The sequence below is a fragment of the Rattus norvegicus genome, chromosome 7 (genome assembly GCF_036323735.1).
Source record: "Rattus norvegicus strain BN/NHsdMcwi chromosome 7, GRCr8, whole genome shotgun sequence".
Classification (NCBI taxonomy): Eukaryota; Metazoa; Chordata; class Mammalia; order Rodentia; family Muridae; genus Rattus; species Rattus norvegicus.
Genome location: NC_086025.1, coordinates 132,806,394 through 132,823,187, shown reverse-complemented (window position 1 = coordinate 132,823,187; position 16,794 = coordinate 132,806,394). Strand labels below are relative to the sequence as shown.

Below are 16,794 nucleotides of genomic sequence, written 5' to 3'. Positions count from 1 at the left end.
AGCAATTCCCCCACCACAGCCTCCTAAAGAGTAACTGGAAACCGGGATTTGTGCAGTCAGACCTGGCCGGAGCCTTTTGTGTTTCCTCCATTTCTGAGCTGTACATGCAGCCTCTAGCCATGGTTGAAATCTGAGGATCCATCGGGTCTCCATGCCTCGCTGCTGCACAGCGAAGTGGCTCTTAGTGTGTTCAGAAAAGAAGGAGCGAGAGACCTAATTCCCAATATAGCTGCGAATCCCCTCATTCTCTGACCTCTTCGGTCCTGGGCTGTTTGTCCTTTCTTTCCCACTTGGAACCCTGAGGAGTCAGAGGCAGCAGGGATGGGGAGTAAGAAGGTACTAGCGGTTCGATTAGGACTTTCAAAGCACAGGATGCTTAACTTTACTTTGACAAGCATGTTCCCACCATTATTCTGCGGTGTCCCCGGCAATTGGCTGGTTGATCGCCAATCCATTGTATCATTTTTGACCCAAGTGAAAGTGAACCGTTCTCTTAGGTGTGCGTGTAAATGTGTGTCCTCCTAGTATTGAAGTGGGTGGTAACTCTTTTCTTACGAGGCCTGTGTATTTCTCAAGCAAAGGACCTATAAAATAGTGCATTTTCCAAGATGGCTATAAAGTAGCTATAGATAAACACTAGAGAGGAGAATGGAGGAAAGACTAGATTGTTATGCAGAAATAAAATCTGATGGCTGGGAATACAGCTCAATGGTAGAGCATTTGCCAGCCGTGAAACCAGGTCCCGGTTTGACCCACAAGCCTTGAAAAAAGCTGTCTATGTGCATGTAAATTCTATCAGCTATATACTATTGCTACCCAGGCAAAAAACTGTAAATCTCTGGATTTTATAGATAGGTCCAGTCCCTGGACACTGATCTCCATAATTCTAATTGGAATCGCATAGCTACTGTATCTTTGTCTTGTTTGTTTTATTTTGATCAGGAAAAAAATTCCTAGCATTACATATTCCTATACTTTTGTAGCATACCTGAGTAAATTTCCATTCAAACATAGTTACAATGTTGACGGTACCTAGTCATCTGCCTTTTCTTCTTGGTTTCTGGGTGAGTCTTGGGAGAAAAGAAGTCTCTCCTTCCCAATGTAACTACACGAGATCTAGGCTGTCTGCTGCTCACTGTGTCCTTATAAGGCTATTCTGTTTTACCACTTCCTGCTTCAGCTCCTGACTTTTTCCCTCTTCCTCTCTCTGGGCCCTGGGTGGATGCTCGCTCCTTGTGGCAGGGCAGTAACTGTTCACAGCTGTGTGAGCCGGCGGTGGACCAGGCACAGCTTGGAGTTTTAACTTTCGGTTTACCAAAGCGCATGTTTGGCTGTTGCAGCAGGCAAGTTGTAACTGGTACTTACTTCTTTTTCCTCTAGAACACTGAAAGTCTCCCGCAGCACTTTAGAAGAGGGACCCTGTCTGTGTTAAAGAAGAAGTGGGAGAACCCCGTGGCGGGAGCGGAATCCCACACAGACTCACTGCCAAACAGCAGCAGCGACGGTGGGCACACGGCGGACCACCCTCCTGCTGAAGTGACAGCCAAGGCTGCTCCTGGAGCCAGAGCTGACCGGGAAGAGCACACCCAGCCCAGATCTAGATTTGGATCTCGTCCGGAAGCTGTTACTCAGTGTCGGTATCCCCGCTCAGAGGACAGCCACGATTTTAAAGCCCAGGCCACGGAAAGCCAAAATATGGAAAACTGTCTGGGAGATTCCAGGCATGAAGCAGAGAAGCCCGAAATGAGCGAAAACACGGAAACTTCAGGCAAAATAGAGAAATACAACGTTCCACTGAACAGACTAAAGATGATGTTTGAGAAAGGTGAACACAGCCAAAACAAGGTAAGAGCCCGGGCGGGTGTAGAGCTCACTTCAGGGGAAACCTGTACTAAGGGAGGCTGGCTTTCTGCGTCTGGCCAGCTGTAACAGTCAGTATGTGGTCAGTGTGTCTTTTGATTGGAGTTGCATTAGTAAAAGTCTCAAATGGACTGTTTGTGGATGCTGGGATTTGAGTCCCATCCCGGTTCACGTTAAGTCTAGCTCAGGTTGGTACCTAAGATTGAAGAGTTTGGATACAGATAGGACTGTGTGTTCTCAGACACCTACCCTTTTAATTTGTCTTTTAATTTGTCTCCCTGTGTCTTTCGTCATCTGCAGCCTTGGGGGGGGGGGTGTGTGTGTGAAATTGCTGCTTGAATCGCTGTCTGCTCGGAACGCAGCTGCAGGCTGAGGGTTAAGGCCAGAGTTGAGCATTGAGACTAAGGCTTGGTTGTCTCTCAACGTGCTCATCTGTGGCTCCCAACAAATGTGTTTTTATCAGCTAAACTCCTCTCCCAGGGAAAACCAGTGCTGAGGGCCTGGCTAGCACAGCTTTCAGGAGTTTTTTGACTTGCTAATGCACGGGGTTGTATTTTCCTGCATCTGCTAATGAAATCCGATCCTCCGTGTGGATTGCACACCACGTCCCCAGGGGGAATGACTTAACTAGAAAACGAGCTGCCCATGCTCATGCCTTGCAGCGCACTCCAGGGGCTGCAGAACTGGTCAGGTTTTCCAGTTTGCTCAGACTTTCCTACGTATCTGGTGTGGTGTGCGGAACGAGGACCCTCGAGATGAGGTAGACAGACCCGATGGATAGCGAAGCCGTCATTTCATCGAGGTTCCGACAGCATGGGAAAACTGTCTTTTCTTCTGCTAACTTATCTGGCCCCCAATCCCTGCATCGTGTAGCCGTAGTGCGATGCATTCCTTCTGAGATAAAGAAAATAGATAATTCATTCTGGAATCCTGGGTTATGTCAGGGCTGGGGCTGTCAGTTCCTTCCAGTAAGTCCCTGGCCTGCCGCCTTCCTGCCCAGGAAAGGTCTTGATTGGACACATCTTTGAACTGTGGGAAGAACTTTTAGGCTTTTTTCCCCCCTTCTGAGTTTGTGCTTCAGCTCTGTTTTAGCGCTGGAACTGATTGGCGAGAGATGTAACCACAAAGCAGTTTTATGGCTTTTCTTAAACTCCCCTCTCAACTTTTTCAGTTTCCTGGGCCTGCCAACTCCTCCCCTTTATGGTCTTAATAAAAAAAAGAAAAAGAAAAGAAAGTTTTTTATTTAAATGGGAAGAAGAATTTTAAATGGCAGGAGGAAAAAATGTAAGAAGTCCTAAATGGAGAGGAAGGGGCTTTGTTGTGGCTCAAAGCAGCATTGTGAGACTCCTTACAGACCCTGCCGGGTGGGACGGCTGATGTCATGCAGCACACACAATGTGGATTCAGTGTGAGGGCCTCGTGCGTGTCAGAACTGGCCCAAGGTAGGAAATGATTGGGACGGCCGAAAACAAAAATGCTGATTATGTGTAAGACTGAGAGAGAGACTCTTTTCTCATAAATGTCTAGCGAGAGATGGGTCAAGACAAGCCTGTTTAAAGAAATAGTCAAAGTGGGGGTGGGGGCGTTAAACCCATCCTATAAAGAACAACCCTTAGCCTAGCACACAGACCCATAGCTTCTGCCCATAATCTTAGCACTTGGGGGGTTGAGGCACGCCAAGCTACAGTGTGACACCCTGTGTGGCTTCCCCTGACCTTGCATAAAGAAGGAAGGAAAGGAGAGGGAGGAAGAGGAGATTGGGAAAGAAAAAGAAAGATCCTGCAGGATCAGCGTTGATATTGGGCAACCTCCGGGCTAAACTCAGTGGAAAATGTATGTTCTGAGATTCGCCTGGGCCTTTTTGGGTCTGGGTATTCACGTGTGTGCCTTTCTTAACTTCCTAGATTAAATAGTCCTTTGTCCCTTGGTTTTATAGCAGTTTCAGAGCAAACATAACTATCTGTGTAAGAAATACCAGCTACTTTTAAAAGTTTTAAAGCTGGCCCCTGACTCACAGAGATCCTCCTGCCTCTGCCTCCCTAGTGCTAGGGTTCAAGATATGCACCACTGCACCTGGCTGTTTAGTCTATCTAATATCTCAATTAAACTGTTAGGAAAGCTTGTCTTTTTTGGGTTGAAGAATAACCAATGTTTGCAATGAGATCGTGATTCTCGACGGCACTGTTTCATCATTAGCACACAGACAAGGCCTTGATCAGAAGCTACACGTTTGGGGTATTTTGGAAAGTCTGAGAAAGACTGTGTGAGTACAGCTCAGAAGCTGTCAGTCCGTGACAGCAACTGACAAATGAAATCATGAGACTTTCACCCTGCAATTCTAGTGCTCGGGAATTTTAGGCTAGCCTGGGCTACAAAATGAATTTGAGGCCTGCCTAGAGCCTGGCCTATATAGTGTGACTCGGTCTGAAAATAAGCAGGATCATGGAAAGGACGATGGTGTTTATCTGTGCCTCCTTGAGGGTGGGGATGGGCTTATTCTACTAGATTCTTTTTTTTCTGTGGATTTTGCCTCTGTGCGTGTCTGTGTACCGTGTGCATGCCCACAGAGACCAGAAGAGGGCACCATATTCCCTGGAACTGAAGTTATGGATGGTTGTGAACCACTGTGTGGGTGCTAGGAGCCAAATCCAGGGTTTGGTTTGGTTTGGTTTGTGGCAGGGTTGCATGTAGCCCAGGCTGGCCTCCTTATCCTCCTGCCTCCTCCCAAGTGCTGGGATGATTGGTGTATATTACCACACCTGCTTTCATACACCCACCGATTCACCTGACTGTTAACTGGTTTATTACGCCACCTCTAGTTCATGTAGTTAAGTGCAGGACCGTTGTACCTGATTGCTCACTATAGCTGACCGTGTCCTATAAAAGACATCCATATAAATCAAAGTTTGTGATTAATGGTTTCCCATGACCCTTCCGTCCTTTATGAGATAATAAAGGATCTGGATATAAAGCTGCCTCTTGAGGAGTCCTGATGTTTCTCGGTTTCTTGCCCTAAATGGCCGTTGTTGGTGTATCATCCAGAGGTCAGGCGTCCCTTCTAACTGGCTCATGCAAACTAGCTGCTTCCTGCTTCCAACCAGTGCTCACACAGTTCCGCACACATGAGCTCTCTGTTTCCCATCCCACTGAATGTCTGTTTGGTTTGTTTGTTGTTTGTTTGCTAGTTTGTTTGTTTGGGGAGGTTTTCGAGACACGGTTTCTCTATGTAGCCCTGGCTGTCCAGGAATTCACTCTGTAGACCAGGATGACCTTGAACTCACAGAGATCCTCTTGCCTCTACCTCCTGAGTGCTAGGATTACAGGCGTGTACCACCACTGCCCAGCATGTATTTTTTTTTAAGATTTATTTATTTATTTCATGTATATGAGTGCACTGTCGTTGTCTTCAGACACACCAGAAGAGGGCAGCGGATCCCATTACAGATGGTTATGAGCCACCATGTGGTTGCTGGGAACTGAACTCAGGACCTCTGGAAGAGCAGTCAGTGCTCCTAACCACTGGGCCATCTCTCCAGCCCATGTCTGGGTTTTATATGTGGGTTTTAGTCACTGCTTACCTCCCTGCTTTGCGGCCTTTCTCTTATTTTACTTTATCTTGGTTTAGTCTTTGTTCCAGAGACCCAAGTGTGTATCTTCCGGTTCATGCGTTTCCCCTTTTATGGGGACGTGTCTCATTATGCTGCGTCATCACTTCCCAATAATTAGATTCATTTCTAGCTCTGAGCATCTTGGCAGAGATGTCTTGTCTTGAGTAATTTCTTTGGGCTGTATTCCATGATATATACCATATTTAGAAGAAACACTCCTCTGGGCGTTTTTCTTACATACTCTCGGCTACTTCAAAACGAGGACCGCCCAAGCACATCATCCTGAAAGCCTCACCGGTTGTTGGTCTTGTGGGAGGCTTAAGTATTCTTAAATTTTATGTGTATGCCTGTTTTGCCTTTGTGTGCACCACACGGGTGCCTGGTGTCCGTGGAGGTCAGAAGGAGGCATCGGAATCCTTGGAACTAGAGTTGTGGATGAGTGTGAGTCACCGTGTGGCTGCTGGCAACAGAACCTGGGTCCTCTGGAAGAGCAGGGAAAGCTCTTACTACTGTGCTGTTTCTCCAGCCCCATTTTTAACTACTGAATTAGCTTGTTAGATATGAAATATCACTCCTTTCACTCTCTCTCTCTCTCTCTCTCTCTCTCTCTCTCTTTCTTTCTCTCTCTGCTTATTTGTAAGGCTAATACAATTTTTATAAAACACTTGATGATATAGAAAATATAGAGACATACTGTGTATGCATATAAGTGCTTCTCTGTCTTCATTAGGGTTTCTACGGCTGTGATAAAACACCAGGACCAAAAGCAACCTGGAGAAGAAAGGGTTTGTTTCAGCTTATACTTCCAGGAAATGTCCATCACTGAGGGGAGTCAGGGCAGGAACCTGCAGGCAGGACCTGATGCAGAGGCCATGGAAGGGTGCAGCTCACTGACTTGCTCCCCATGGCTTGCTCAGCCTGCTTTCTTATAGAACCCAGGGATGGCCCCGCCCACAGTGAGCTGGGCCCTCCCCCCATCAATCAACAGTGAAGAAAACGCACCCCAGGCTTCCCACAGGTCAATCTGGTTAGGGCATTTTCTCAGTGGAGAGTCCCTTATCTCAAATGACTCTAGCCTGTGTCAAGTTGACACAAAACTGGCCAGCGTACCCTCCTATGTGCGTTTCTTATATGAACAAACCATTTTGCTCAGGAGAAAATTTCTATCACTTAATACTTTGAGAAGTTAAGAGATTTATACCTCACAGTTTCTATACATAGGTCAGCAAAATCCCATTTCTCCCTAAACCCTGCTCTTTCTCCTTGCTTGGTTTTTAGGAACTATAAGAGTCTGAAGGAAGGTCCGGGTGAAAAGATAGGAGTGAAGTATGGATTCTTCCTACTGCGCTGAGTCCGCTTCTCTGTGGGGAGGAGACAGGTGCTCATGTAGCCCAGGCTGTTCTCAGAATCTGTTCTCAAACTCCTGATCCTCCTGTCTCTACCTCCCAGAAGCTGGGGTTATGGGCATGCACCACAACACCAGGCTTGAGGATCAACTTTGCCAGGTGTAGCCTCCCATGGCTCACAACTTTAATCCTAGTACTCTGGAGGCAGAGGCACGAGTGTCTGTCTCTTTGAGTTCAAGGCTAGCCTGGTCTACAGTGCAAGTTCCAGGACAGCCAGAGCTACATAGTGTGATCCTCTCTTGAAAAAAAAAAAAACAACAACAAAAAAAGTGAGGTGTGGTGGTTACATACCCAAGGGAAGCCGAGGCAGGCAGATTTCTGAGTTCAAGGCCAGCCTGGTCTACAGAGTGAGTTCTAGGACAGCCAGGACTGCACAGAAAAACCCTGTCTCATCCACCTTTTTTTTTTTTTCAATCTTTTTGAGACCAGGTCTTTTGATGATCTCACTGGACCTGGAGCTCAACTAACTGTCAGGCTAGCTGGCCACCAGGCTGCAGTGATCCACCTGTTGTCTGTCCTTGTACTGGGATTACACACATACACTGCTTTTAACATATGGTGACTTGTGCCTGTAACCCCCTGGCAATCTCAAGACTTAGGCAGGGGGTTGGGGATTTGGCTCAGTGGTAGAGCGCTTGCCTAGCAATCGCAAGGCCCTGGGTTCGGTCCCCAGCTCCGAAAAAAAGAAAAAAAAAAAAAAAGACTTAGGCAGGAGGATCACCATAAGTTCAGGGAGGCTTGAGCTTCAGAGAGAGAGAAAAGAATTTTCCTGAAAATAACAGTAGATGAGATAGGAAACCTTGCTTTGTTAATCACCCAGAGCCTAATTTCCTTCCCTCTTTCCCTTCTTTCTTGTCTTCTCTTAATTCTAGGGGAAAAAAAAGTCCTACCTTCCTGACTAAAAGCCCCTAGTGCATACTGTCTTATTGGTAAAAGCTAGTGCATTTGATTGATGGTTTTACAGAAAATATTTAGGAGTCCACACGAGGCATGTCACCATTAGCTGACAGGGAAGGAGGGCTTGTCAGGTGGGTCAGGCCAAGCCCTGGGACATTCCACGAAGCCTTCAAATAGCTCATCTTTTCTCCCCTTGGCAAAGAGCATTCTTTTTTTTTTTTTTTTTTTTTTTTTTGGAGCTGGGGACCGAACCCAGGGCCTTGCGCTTGCTAGGCAAGCGCTCTACCGCTGAGCTAAATCTCCAACCCCGGCAAAGAGTATTCTTGAGTGCCCATGTGTAAAAAAATAGTAAAAAGGAATGGAATGAGAAATAAATCTGTTGCAGATGTGTGTGCCCCTGTGTGTGTGTGTGCGTGTGTGTGTGCATGTGTGTGTGTATGTGTGTGTATGTGTGTGCCTCTGTGTGCCTCTGTGTGCCTCTGTGTGTGTGTGCCTCTGTGTGTGTCTCTGTGTTTGTGTGCGTGTGTATGTGTGTGTGTATGTGTGTGTGCCTCTGTGTGCCTCTGTGTGTGTGTGCCTCTGTGTATGTCTCTGTGTTTGTGTGCGTGTGTATGTGTGTGTGCCTCTGTGTGCCTCTGTGTGTGTGTGCCTCTGTGTGTGTCTCTGTGTGCCTCTGTGTTTGTGTGCATGTGTGTGTGTATGTGTGTGTATGTGTGTGTGTATGTGTGTGTGCCTCTGTGTGCCTCTGTGTGTGTCTCTGTGTGCCTCTGTGTTTGTGTGTGTGTATGTGTGTGTGTGTATGCCTCTGTGTGCCTCTGTGTGTGTGTGCGTGTATGTGTGTGCATGTGTGTGTGTATGTGTGTGTATGTGTGTATGTGTGTGCCTCTGTGTGCCTCTGTGTGTGTGCCTCTGTGTGTGTCTCTGTGTGCCTCTGTGTTTGTGTGCGTGTGTGTGTGTATGTGTGTGCATGTGTGTGTGTATGTGTGTGCCTCTGTGTGCCTCTGTGTGTGTGTGCCTCTGTGTGTGTGTGCGTGTATATGTGTGCATGTGTTTGTGTGTATGTGTGTGTATGTGTGTGCCTCTGTGTGCCTCTGTGTGTGTGTGCCTCTGTGTGTGTGTGCGTGTATATGTGTGCATGTGTTTGTGTGTATGTGTGTGTATGTGTGTGTATGTGTGTGTATGTGTGTGTGTCTCTGTGTGCCTCTGTGTGTGTGTGCCTCTGTGTGTGTCTCTGTGTGCCTCTGTGTTTGTGTTTGTGTGTGTGTGTGCATGTGTGTGTGTCTCTGTGTGCCTCTGTGTTTGTGTGCGTGTGTGTGTGTATGTGTGTGCATGTGTGTATGTGTGTGTGTATGTGTGTGTATGTGTGTGCCTCTGTGTGTGTGTGCCTCTGTGTGTGTGTGCGTGTATGTGTGTGCATGTGTGTTTGTGTGTATGTGTGTGTATGTGTGTGTATGTGTGTGTGTCTCTGTGTGCCTCTCTGTGTGCCTCTGTGTGTGTCTCTGTGTGCCTCTGTGTTTGTGTGCATGTGTGTGTGTATGTGTGTGCATGTGTGTGTGTCTCTGTGTGCCTCTGTGTTTGTGTGCGTGTGTGTGTGTATGTGTGTGCATGTGTGTGTGTATGTGTGTGTATGTGTGTGTGTATGTGTGTGCCTCTGTGTGCCTCTGTGTGTGTGTGCCTCTGTGTGTGTGTGCGTGTATGTGTGTGCATGTGTGTTTGTGTGTATGTGTGTGTATGTGTGTGTATGTGTGTGTGTCTCTGTGTGCCTCTCTGTGTGTGTGCCTCTGTGTGTGTCTGTGTGCCTCTGTGTTTGTGTTTATGTGTGTGTGTGTGTGCATGTGTGTGTGTCTCTGTGTGCCTCTGTGTTTGTGTGCGTGTGTGTGTGTGTATGTGTGTGTATGTGTGTGTGTGCATGTGTGTTTGTGTGCGTGTGTGTGTGCATGTGTGTTTGTGTGTATGTGTGTGTATGTGTGTGTATGTGTGTGCATGTGTGTATGTGTGTGTATGTATGTGCATGTGTGTGTATGTGTGTGCATGTGTGTATGTGTGTGTATGTGTGTGCATGTGTGTGTGTCTCTGTGTGCCTCTGTGTGCGTGTGTGTGTGTGTGCATGTGCACCTGCTTATCACACTCTTTTTGTTGTTGCTGTTCTGTTTGGGCCTCCCCTCCCCCCGCTCCCCCGTGACCTCCTTGAGAAATACTGCCCCTTCCTGAACTTCATCACTTGTAAACTGTGACAGAACCCACATGCAATCTGACGTGCGTGCCGTCTGAGGTGCGCCTGGGTCTTGCGTTGTTAGCGCCTCTGCTCTGAAGCTGAAACACGGAAAGTAAAAACCAGAGCCTTGCCTGGGCCCGTTGTAGCTGGCTGGTCAGAGCCACATTCCTCCTCAGAACCAATCCGCACAGCCAGTTCCCCGTTTCCTGGACGGTCAGACATCTGCGCATTCTTCCCTTCCTGGGCTAGCCTTGAAATTCCGCATTAGCTTCCCAGGGATTTCGATTCGAATCCTGCTTCACCAGACTCAACCGAAAAGTATTTCTAAGGCTCCTGTGTGACTGCTGGTCTGGTCTGTTCTGTTTTGGTCTTTTTTAGCTTTTGATGTTTTGCGGGCCTTGTTTGGTTTGGATTTTGGTTTTGTTGTGAGACAAAGTCTTGCTCCCTGAGTCTGGCCTTCGCTGGATCCTCCTGCCTCAGAAGACAGCCTCCAATGTCATTCTTCAAGAGCTGTCTACCTTGTTTCTTTCTTGTTTGTTTAGTTCATGGTTTTCATAAAAATCACAAGGGGAGGGTCACTAACCATACCTCTGTGTGGAAGTCAGGAAAGATGGCAAGGGCCAGGCTTCCCCTCTAGTGTTGCTCTTGGGGATCGAACTCATCATTAGGCCTGATAGCCAGCACCTTTATCTACTGAGCCATCTCACCGTCTCCTGAGTGACTGCCTAGTGAACTATAGGGAACCACCTGTCACCTCTCCCCCCCCCCCAACTGGGATTATAAGTATATACCCTCCCCGCCCCCGCATATGATTAAAAGAAAAGAATTCTAGGGAGCACAGTCAAGTTTTCATGCTTGTCATGCAAGCACTTGATTAGCTGAGCAGTCTCCTGAACACTGCTTTGTTTTACTCAGGGTCTCACTAACCCAGGCTGCCCTCAGACTTGCTATGAAGCTGAGGATGACCTTTGAACTCCCAACTCCTACGGCTGAAGTGCTGAAACTATAGGCCCACGCTTCCACACCCATACTTTTAGGTCTCACTGTGTTGCCCTGGCTGCCGTAGGACTGGTTGTGTAAACCGGGGTGACCCCTCCAGCCTTCTCCTGCAGAGTGCCAGGGTGCAGCTCTGACACACCCCACTTTAAATCCCAAGCACTGGAGTTAAAAGCCAGCAAAGGTGGGAAGTGTTCTTCACATGAAAGGAAAGATGGTGCTCCTGTACCCACAGGGTCTGTTCCCTTCTTTCCACACAAGGCAGGGGCGTGAAACGAGGACCAACGCTGAGTTTTACAGGTTGCAACTCGTAACACATAGTCTTGGGTTGGTACTTGAATTTTATCTTTGGCAGAATGTAAATTCCTCTGTTAAGAACGTAGAACCTAGGGGTTGGGCATTTAGCTCAGTGGTTAGAGCACTTGCCTAGGAAGCGCAAGGCCCTGGGTTCGGTCCCCAGCTCCGGAAAAAAAGAACAAAAAAAAAAAAAAAAAAAAAAAAAAGAACGTAGAACCTAGGGGCTGGGGAGATGCCTCAGAGGTTGAGAGCACTGACTGCTCTTCCAGAGGTCCTGAGTTCAATTTCCAGCAACCACATGGTGGCTCACAACCATCTGTAATGGGATCCGATGCCCTCTTCTGACATGCAAGCATACACACAGAACAGAACATTGTATACATAATAAATAGATTTTTAAAAAAAAAAGGAATGTAGAACCTAGCCAGTCAAGATAGTACATGCCTTTAATCCCAGCATTCAATAGGCAGAGGCAGAGGCAGGAAGATTGCTGTGAGTTCAAATTCACCCTGGTCCTCACAGTGAGTTCCAAGCCGGTTGGGACTATGTAGTTAGACCTGTCTCAGAAAGAAGAAAGAGAGCAAGTAGAGCCTGGTCACATGAGAGTAAAGTCTGTACACGCATGTAATTGTCAGGATATGTAGACTAGAAAATACTTGTTTGGGCTGGAGAGATGGCTCAGCGGTTAAGAGCACTGACTGCTCTTCCAGAGGTCCTGAGTTCAATTCCCAGCAACCACGTGGTGGCTCACAACCATCTGTAATGGGATCCGATGCCCTCCTCTGGTGTGTCTGAAGGCAGCTATAGTGTACTTATAGATAATAAATAAATAAATAAAGCTTAAAAAATAAAAAGAAAGTATTTGGTTTTTTTTTTTTAAAATAAGTATTTAGGGCTGGTAAGGTGGCAGGCACAGCAGGTAAGAGCACGTGATTGGCCAGCGGATGACCCAAGGTCAGACCCCTGGGTCCGGAAGTGGTGGGAGAAGCAGCTCCTGAGAGTTGCCCTCCAGCATCCACATGCACACTGTGGGATGTGTGTCCATGCATGCTCACACACACAACAAATAGGTTTTTGTTGATTTTGTCTTCAAGAAGAATCTATAACTCAGATTCACAAGTTCAGGCCCAGCCTGGTCTACAGAGTGAGAACTTATGTCATCCTCTGCTCACCTAAATATAAAGGAAGAGAGGGAGGAAGGGAAGGAGGGAGAAAAAGAGAAAGGATAGAGAAAAAAATCTTTTTTCTTTCACTTGAGGTCTATTTATGAATACGAATTTCTGGTTTTTCTAATTATTTTACACTACACTGACACTTGGAGTTGAACCTTTGGAACCTGGGTGATCACCGTTAATTTTTTATCACTGTTCCAAAGAGCCGATAGTCCGCTTATAAAGGAAGAGTTGACTTTGGCTCTCTTACTTAGACCCTGCAAAGGTTTCGCCCGCCCTCAGCATCAGGCTGGATCCAAGCCTTCATCATTTGGCCTCTGTAAGAAACTCATAATGTGGATGGGGCGTGTCTGGCAGTCCTTGATTTCTCCTTGGCTGTCAGTTTTCCTCTTTCCCAGAGCCAAAATTATTGAGGCAAATAAGTCATATCGATGTAGTTGGTATGGCAATGTTGGGCTTTTATTTGTTTTGGCTTATGAGACGAGGTCTTACTTTATAGCCATTCTGACCTGGAATTCATGACAGTCCTCCTGCTTCAGTCTCCCGGGTGCTGAGATTCCAGGTATAACTCACTGCTCACTGCCTGCTTGATTTTGGTTTTTATTTGAAATATGTTATTATAGGATAATTAGAGATAACAAGTAAGTTTTATGAGGTCAGTTAGCCCATTGTGTTTAGAAGTTTATTAGCTTTTACCAGTGTTTATTAACACAAAACAAACACATGATAGAACACCCATTCATACAAAGGACTCATGAGATTCTGAGCAAGGCGGAGCTTTTTGTAAGAAGGGTGCACCCCAGCTAACAGCACACCAGGCCCAAAGGGCTCCTACCCTTTCTCCCTGAGGGTGGTGACTGCAGCTCATGCCATTGGTGGGAGCTCAACTTCACAGTCCACCAGGATTGGCTAACCACCCTTGCCTGGCTAACTATGCTGGATTTAAAAAAAAAAAAAAAAAAAAAGTCTCTCAAGTACTGAATTCAGAAGGTTCAGCTGCAGAGCACTTACCAAGGATAACCGGGGCTCTGAATTTGATCATCGAGCCGGAAGGAAGTAGGAAGAAGGAAAGAAGGATGGGGGGAAGGGAGGCAGGGATGCGTCTCTTAACTCTGACGCACTGGCTTCCAGTATTTCTCAGATATTTGAATGGCAGAATCTGGCTGAAGGCCATCATTACAGAATGTGATATTCCACATCTATGTTTGAAATAATCCATGAAACTAAGTGGCTCCCCCCCCCCCCAAGTATATTTCTAGTCCTAAAATTATAATTTACAACTTTATTTATATGTTTTGGTTTTTGTAAGGTGGGATCACCTACAAAAATATAGCCTCCTATATTTGCAGAGTCTGCCTTTGAATTCCTGATCCCCCTGCCTCTGACGGACTAATTACAGGTGTGCCACCACACTCGGGCTAATTTGTAACTATAACTAAAAGTCTGTGCAAAATACGAGACACAAAGTATTGGGATTTCTGGAATCCCAAAATGCTTTATTCAAAAATCTATGCCCAGTGTCTGCAGCATGGCTCAGTGGGCAGCACTTGCCTGGTGTGTGCAAGGACCCAGATTCAATCCCTGGCACTGAAGAGACAAACTATGCTACGGCCTAGAAACCCTGGGAGTATGTGAGGGCAGAGGCCTGGGCTCGGAGCCTCCGTGGGCTTGCAGGCCAGTGGAGGGAGAGTTACAGGGGTCTACCAATCATTGTAATAAAACATGACTGGATACTTCAGACTGGGGGAAGGGTAGCTAAATGTATGTAGAAGGGAGTGGTACCTGTCTTGAAGAAGAGCATTTGCTAGGTGGAAGGACAAACATGATATGGGTGGAGGGAGCCTCATTTACTACGCCATGGTCCTCAGAAAAGTTTGGGTTCCCTGAAGGATAAAAGATGTGGCAGAGATTACCCAGAGAGGAGGCTGGGTAGGCGATGACCAGCGAGGGTTGTCTCAAATGTGCTTAAACACTTGCAACGGCACTCAGGGGCTGATGGGAAATTCTGAAAGAATTTTGAACAGGGGACTTCAGGGGTAAGATGTAGATTTTGGAATAATTACTTTTTATTAGTTGGGATAATGGCAACCTCTCAAAGACTGGATTAGGAGGTGGAAAAAGAGCCAATTAAGAAGATAATGAGATCGTTAAAAGAGCCATGATGAAGGCAGCCACAGCGGGGAGCAGCGAGGTGGGGAGGGAGAGCAGCGGGTGCTGGATCTTAAGGGACACGTCATTGTCCTCTGAGATAGGGGCTCTCCTCCCGCAGCTGTGCGGCCCAATAGAGCTTTGTCTGTTTTGAGTTACTTGTTTTTCTGTGAGCGCCTGTGAGTGTGTGTGCCGCTTGGCGTTTTTTAAAAGTCCTAATCTTCTGGCTTTTGTTAATGAAAGAGTTGTGAGCCCTTACATTCGTATTTTCCTGTCTTCTGGACAGAGTCCCTGGACCCAGGGCCGAAATGCAGGCGGAAGGAGGCTCTCTGAAAACAGCTGTTCCCTGGACGATTTGGAAATAGGTGCAGGTGAGTGGATGAGGTCCTAAGAAGCTACTCGGTCTTTGTAGAGCCTTCAGGAAGGAAGAATGGCACAGGTTAGAGAGATGTGTTAGAGCGTGGTAGCTACGAGATGGTCCCAACTGTTCTGTTTTCTATTAGCTCTCCTGAGTTTTATTTTTGTCCTTTTTTTTTTTTTTTTTTTTTTTTGAAACAAGATCTCTAGCCCAAGCTGACCTAGAACCTCCTATGCAGCCAACGTTGACTTTGAACTGCTAATTCTCCAGTCCTGGGATTACAGACTGACCAAGATTGCTTATCCTGAGCTGGGGCTGTAGCTTAGTGGACACAAAACCCTGAGTTTGTCTCAGCAACCCCAAAAAATAAGAAAATAAATTTTAAAGTGTGTGTGTGTGTATGTACAAAATGTATCTTTATGTACCTTTCAGTGTTAGGAATGTGAGTTAAAGTTATCTTATGAAAGACAATTATATTTCTAGTTTTCTTTTGGGTGTTTTTGGTTATGGGTTTTGGTTTGTTTCATTTTCAAACGGGGTCTCACTCTGTAGCCTAGGTTGACCTTGAACATGTGGCACTCCTACCTCAGTTTCCCCAGTGCTGGGATTACAGACCAGAGCTACGACACCTTATGTACTTCTAATGGAAAAAAGCTATGCATTAGACTGTTGTCACCCGGGACTTAGAATCCCGTTTATCCTCTAACAAAGCATGCTATTCCACACTTCCAGGTCATTTGTCTTCCTCTGCCTTCAACTCGGAGAAAAATGAGAGTAAGCGGAATCTGGAGCTGCCACGCCTCTCTGAGACCTCCATAAAGGACCGCATGGCCAAGTACCAGGCTGCCGTGTCCAAGCAGAGCAGCCCAGCCAGCTACGCAGTACGTGCCCTGCACCATTCTTACTCATAGCCCACAGAACACTGCCTCCGGAAATACTTCCGGGGCCCTGACCTCTGACCCCGACACCCTTTTCATAAGCCCCGCCCTCCTGTAGTCGTCCATTTTTCTGGTCTTGATTTTGCCCCTCCAGCTCATGTGCATTCGAACCACGCTCATTTTCTGTGATGTCGCCCGCTGTGATATCGAGACCTTTCCTGGCTCGTCTGCCGATCTTTTTCGATGTTGCTGAGGAAGAAGCGCTATTTCATTAGCTTTAATAGGAACATCCATTATGAGAGCTTCCTTTTGGTTTTGTGGTGGGTACTTAGGGTTAAAGTCAGACATTTGCACAGGCAAGGCAAGCATGCTACATTGGGTTATATCTTCAACTCACTTCCTTTTGCAAGAGCATCATGGGAAATATGAAAAACAATAAGTTCATTGAACATAAATGTGGAGTTTTTTTTTTTTTTTTTTTTCGGAGCTGGGGACCAAACCCAGGGCCTTGCGTTTGCTAGGCAAGCGCTCTACCACTGAGCTAAATCCCCAACCCCATGTGGAGTTATTTTTAAGTTTTTCATTGAACTATTGTTCATGTAACATAAAACTGCCACTTAATTGAGGATGCGTCTCAATGGTAAAGCATTTGCATAGCTTGCTAGAGGCCCTGGCTCCACAGGGAAAACAGACCAAGAACACAACACACTTAGGTGATTTTTTTTTAAGTGTATTCACAAGGTTGTACAACTACCACTGCTATTTTAAGTCCAAAACCTGTCACCTCCCAGAGAAAATCCTTATTTGTAGTCAGCCACTGACCCACAAAACTGCGTCCTGCCTTTATGGAGCTGCTCATCCTGGACATTTCATTTAAAGATTCCGTGAGAGCCGGGAATGTGGTCCATGGTACAGCATTTGCCTAGCATGCCCAAGGCTCAGGATTTAATTCCCAGCGT

The 16,794-nt window shown here is 46.6% G+C and overlaps 1 protein-coding gene across 2 annotated transcripts in view; it reads left to right on the top strand.

Annotated features, from left to right (window-relative positions):
- The window catches only part of Lima1 (LIM domain and actin binding 1), a 99,788-nt gene that overhangs the window by 57,156 nt on the left and 25,838 nt on the right, over window positions 1-16,794 (top strand). For both annotated transcript variants that reach the window (NM_001191615.3, XM_006257354.5), the window contains exons 4-6: window positions 1,381-1,845; window positions 14,886-14,970; window positions 15,690-15,838. In NM_001191615.3, the coding sequence (NP_001178544.1) occupies window positions 1,381-1,845; window positions 14,886-14,970; window positions 15,690-15,838 (699 nt within the window). The remainder of the gene's footprint in view (window positions 1-1,380; window positions 1,846-14,885; window positions 14,971-15,689; window positions 15,839-16,794) is intronic.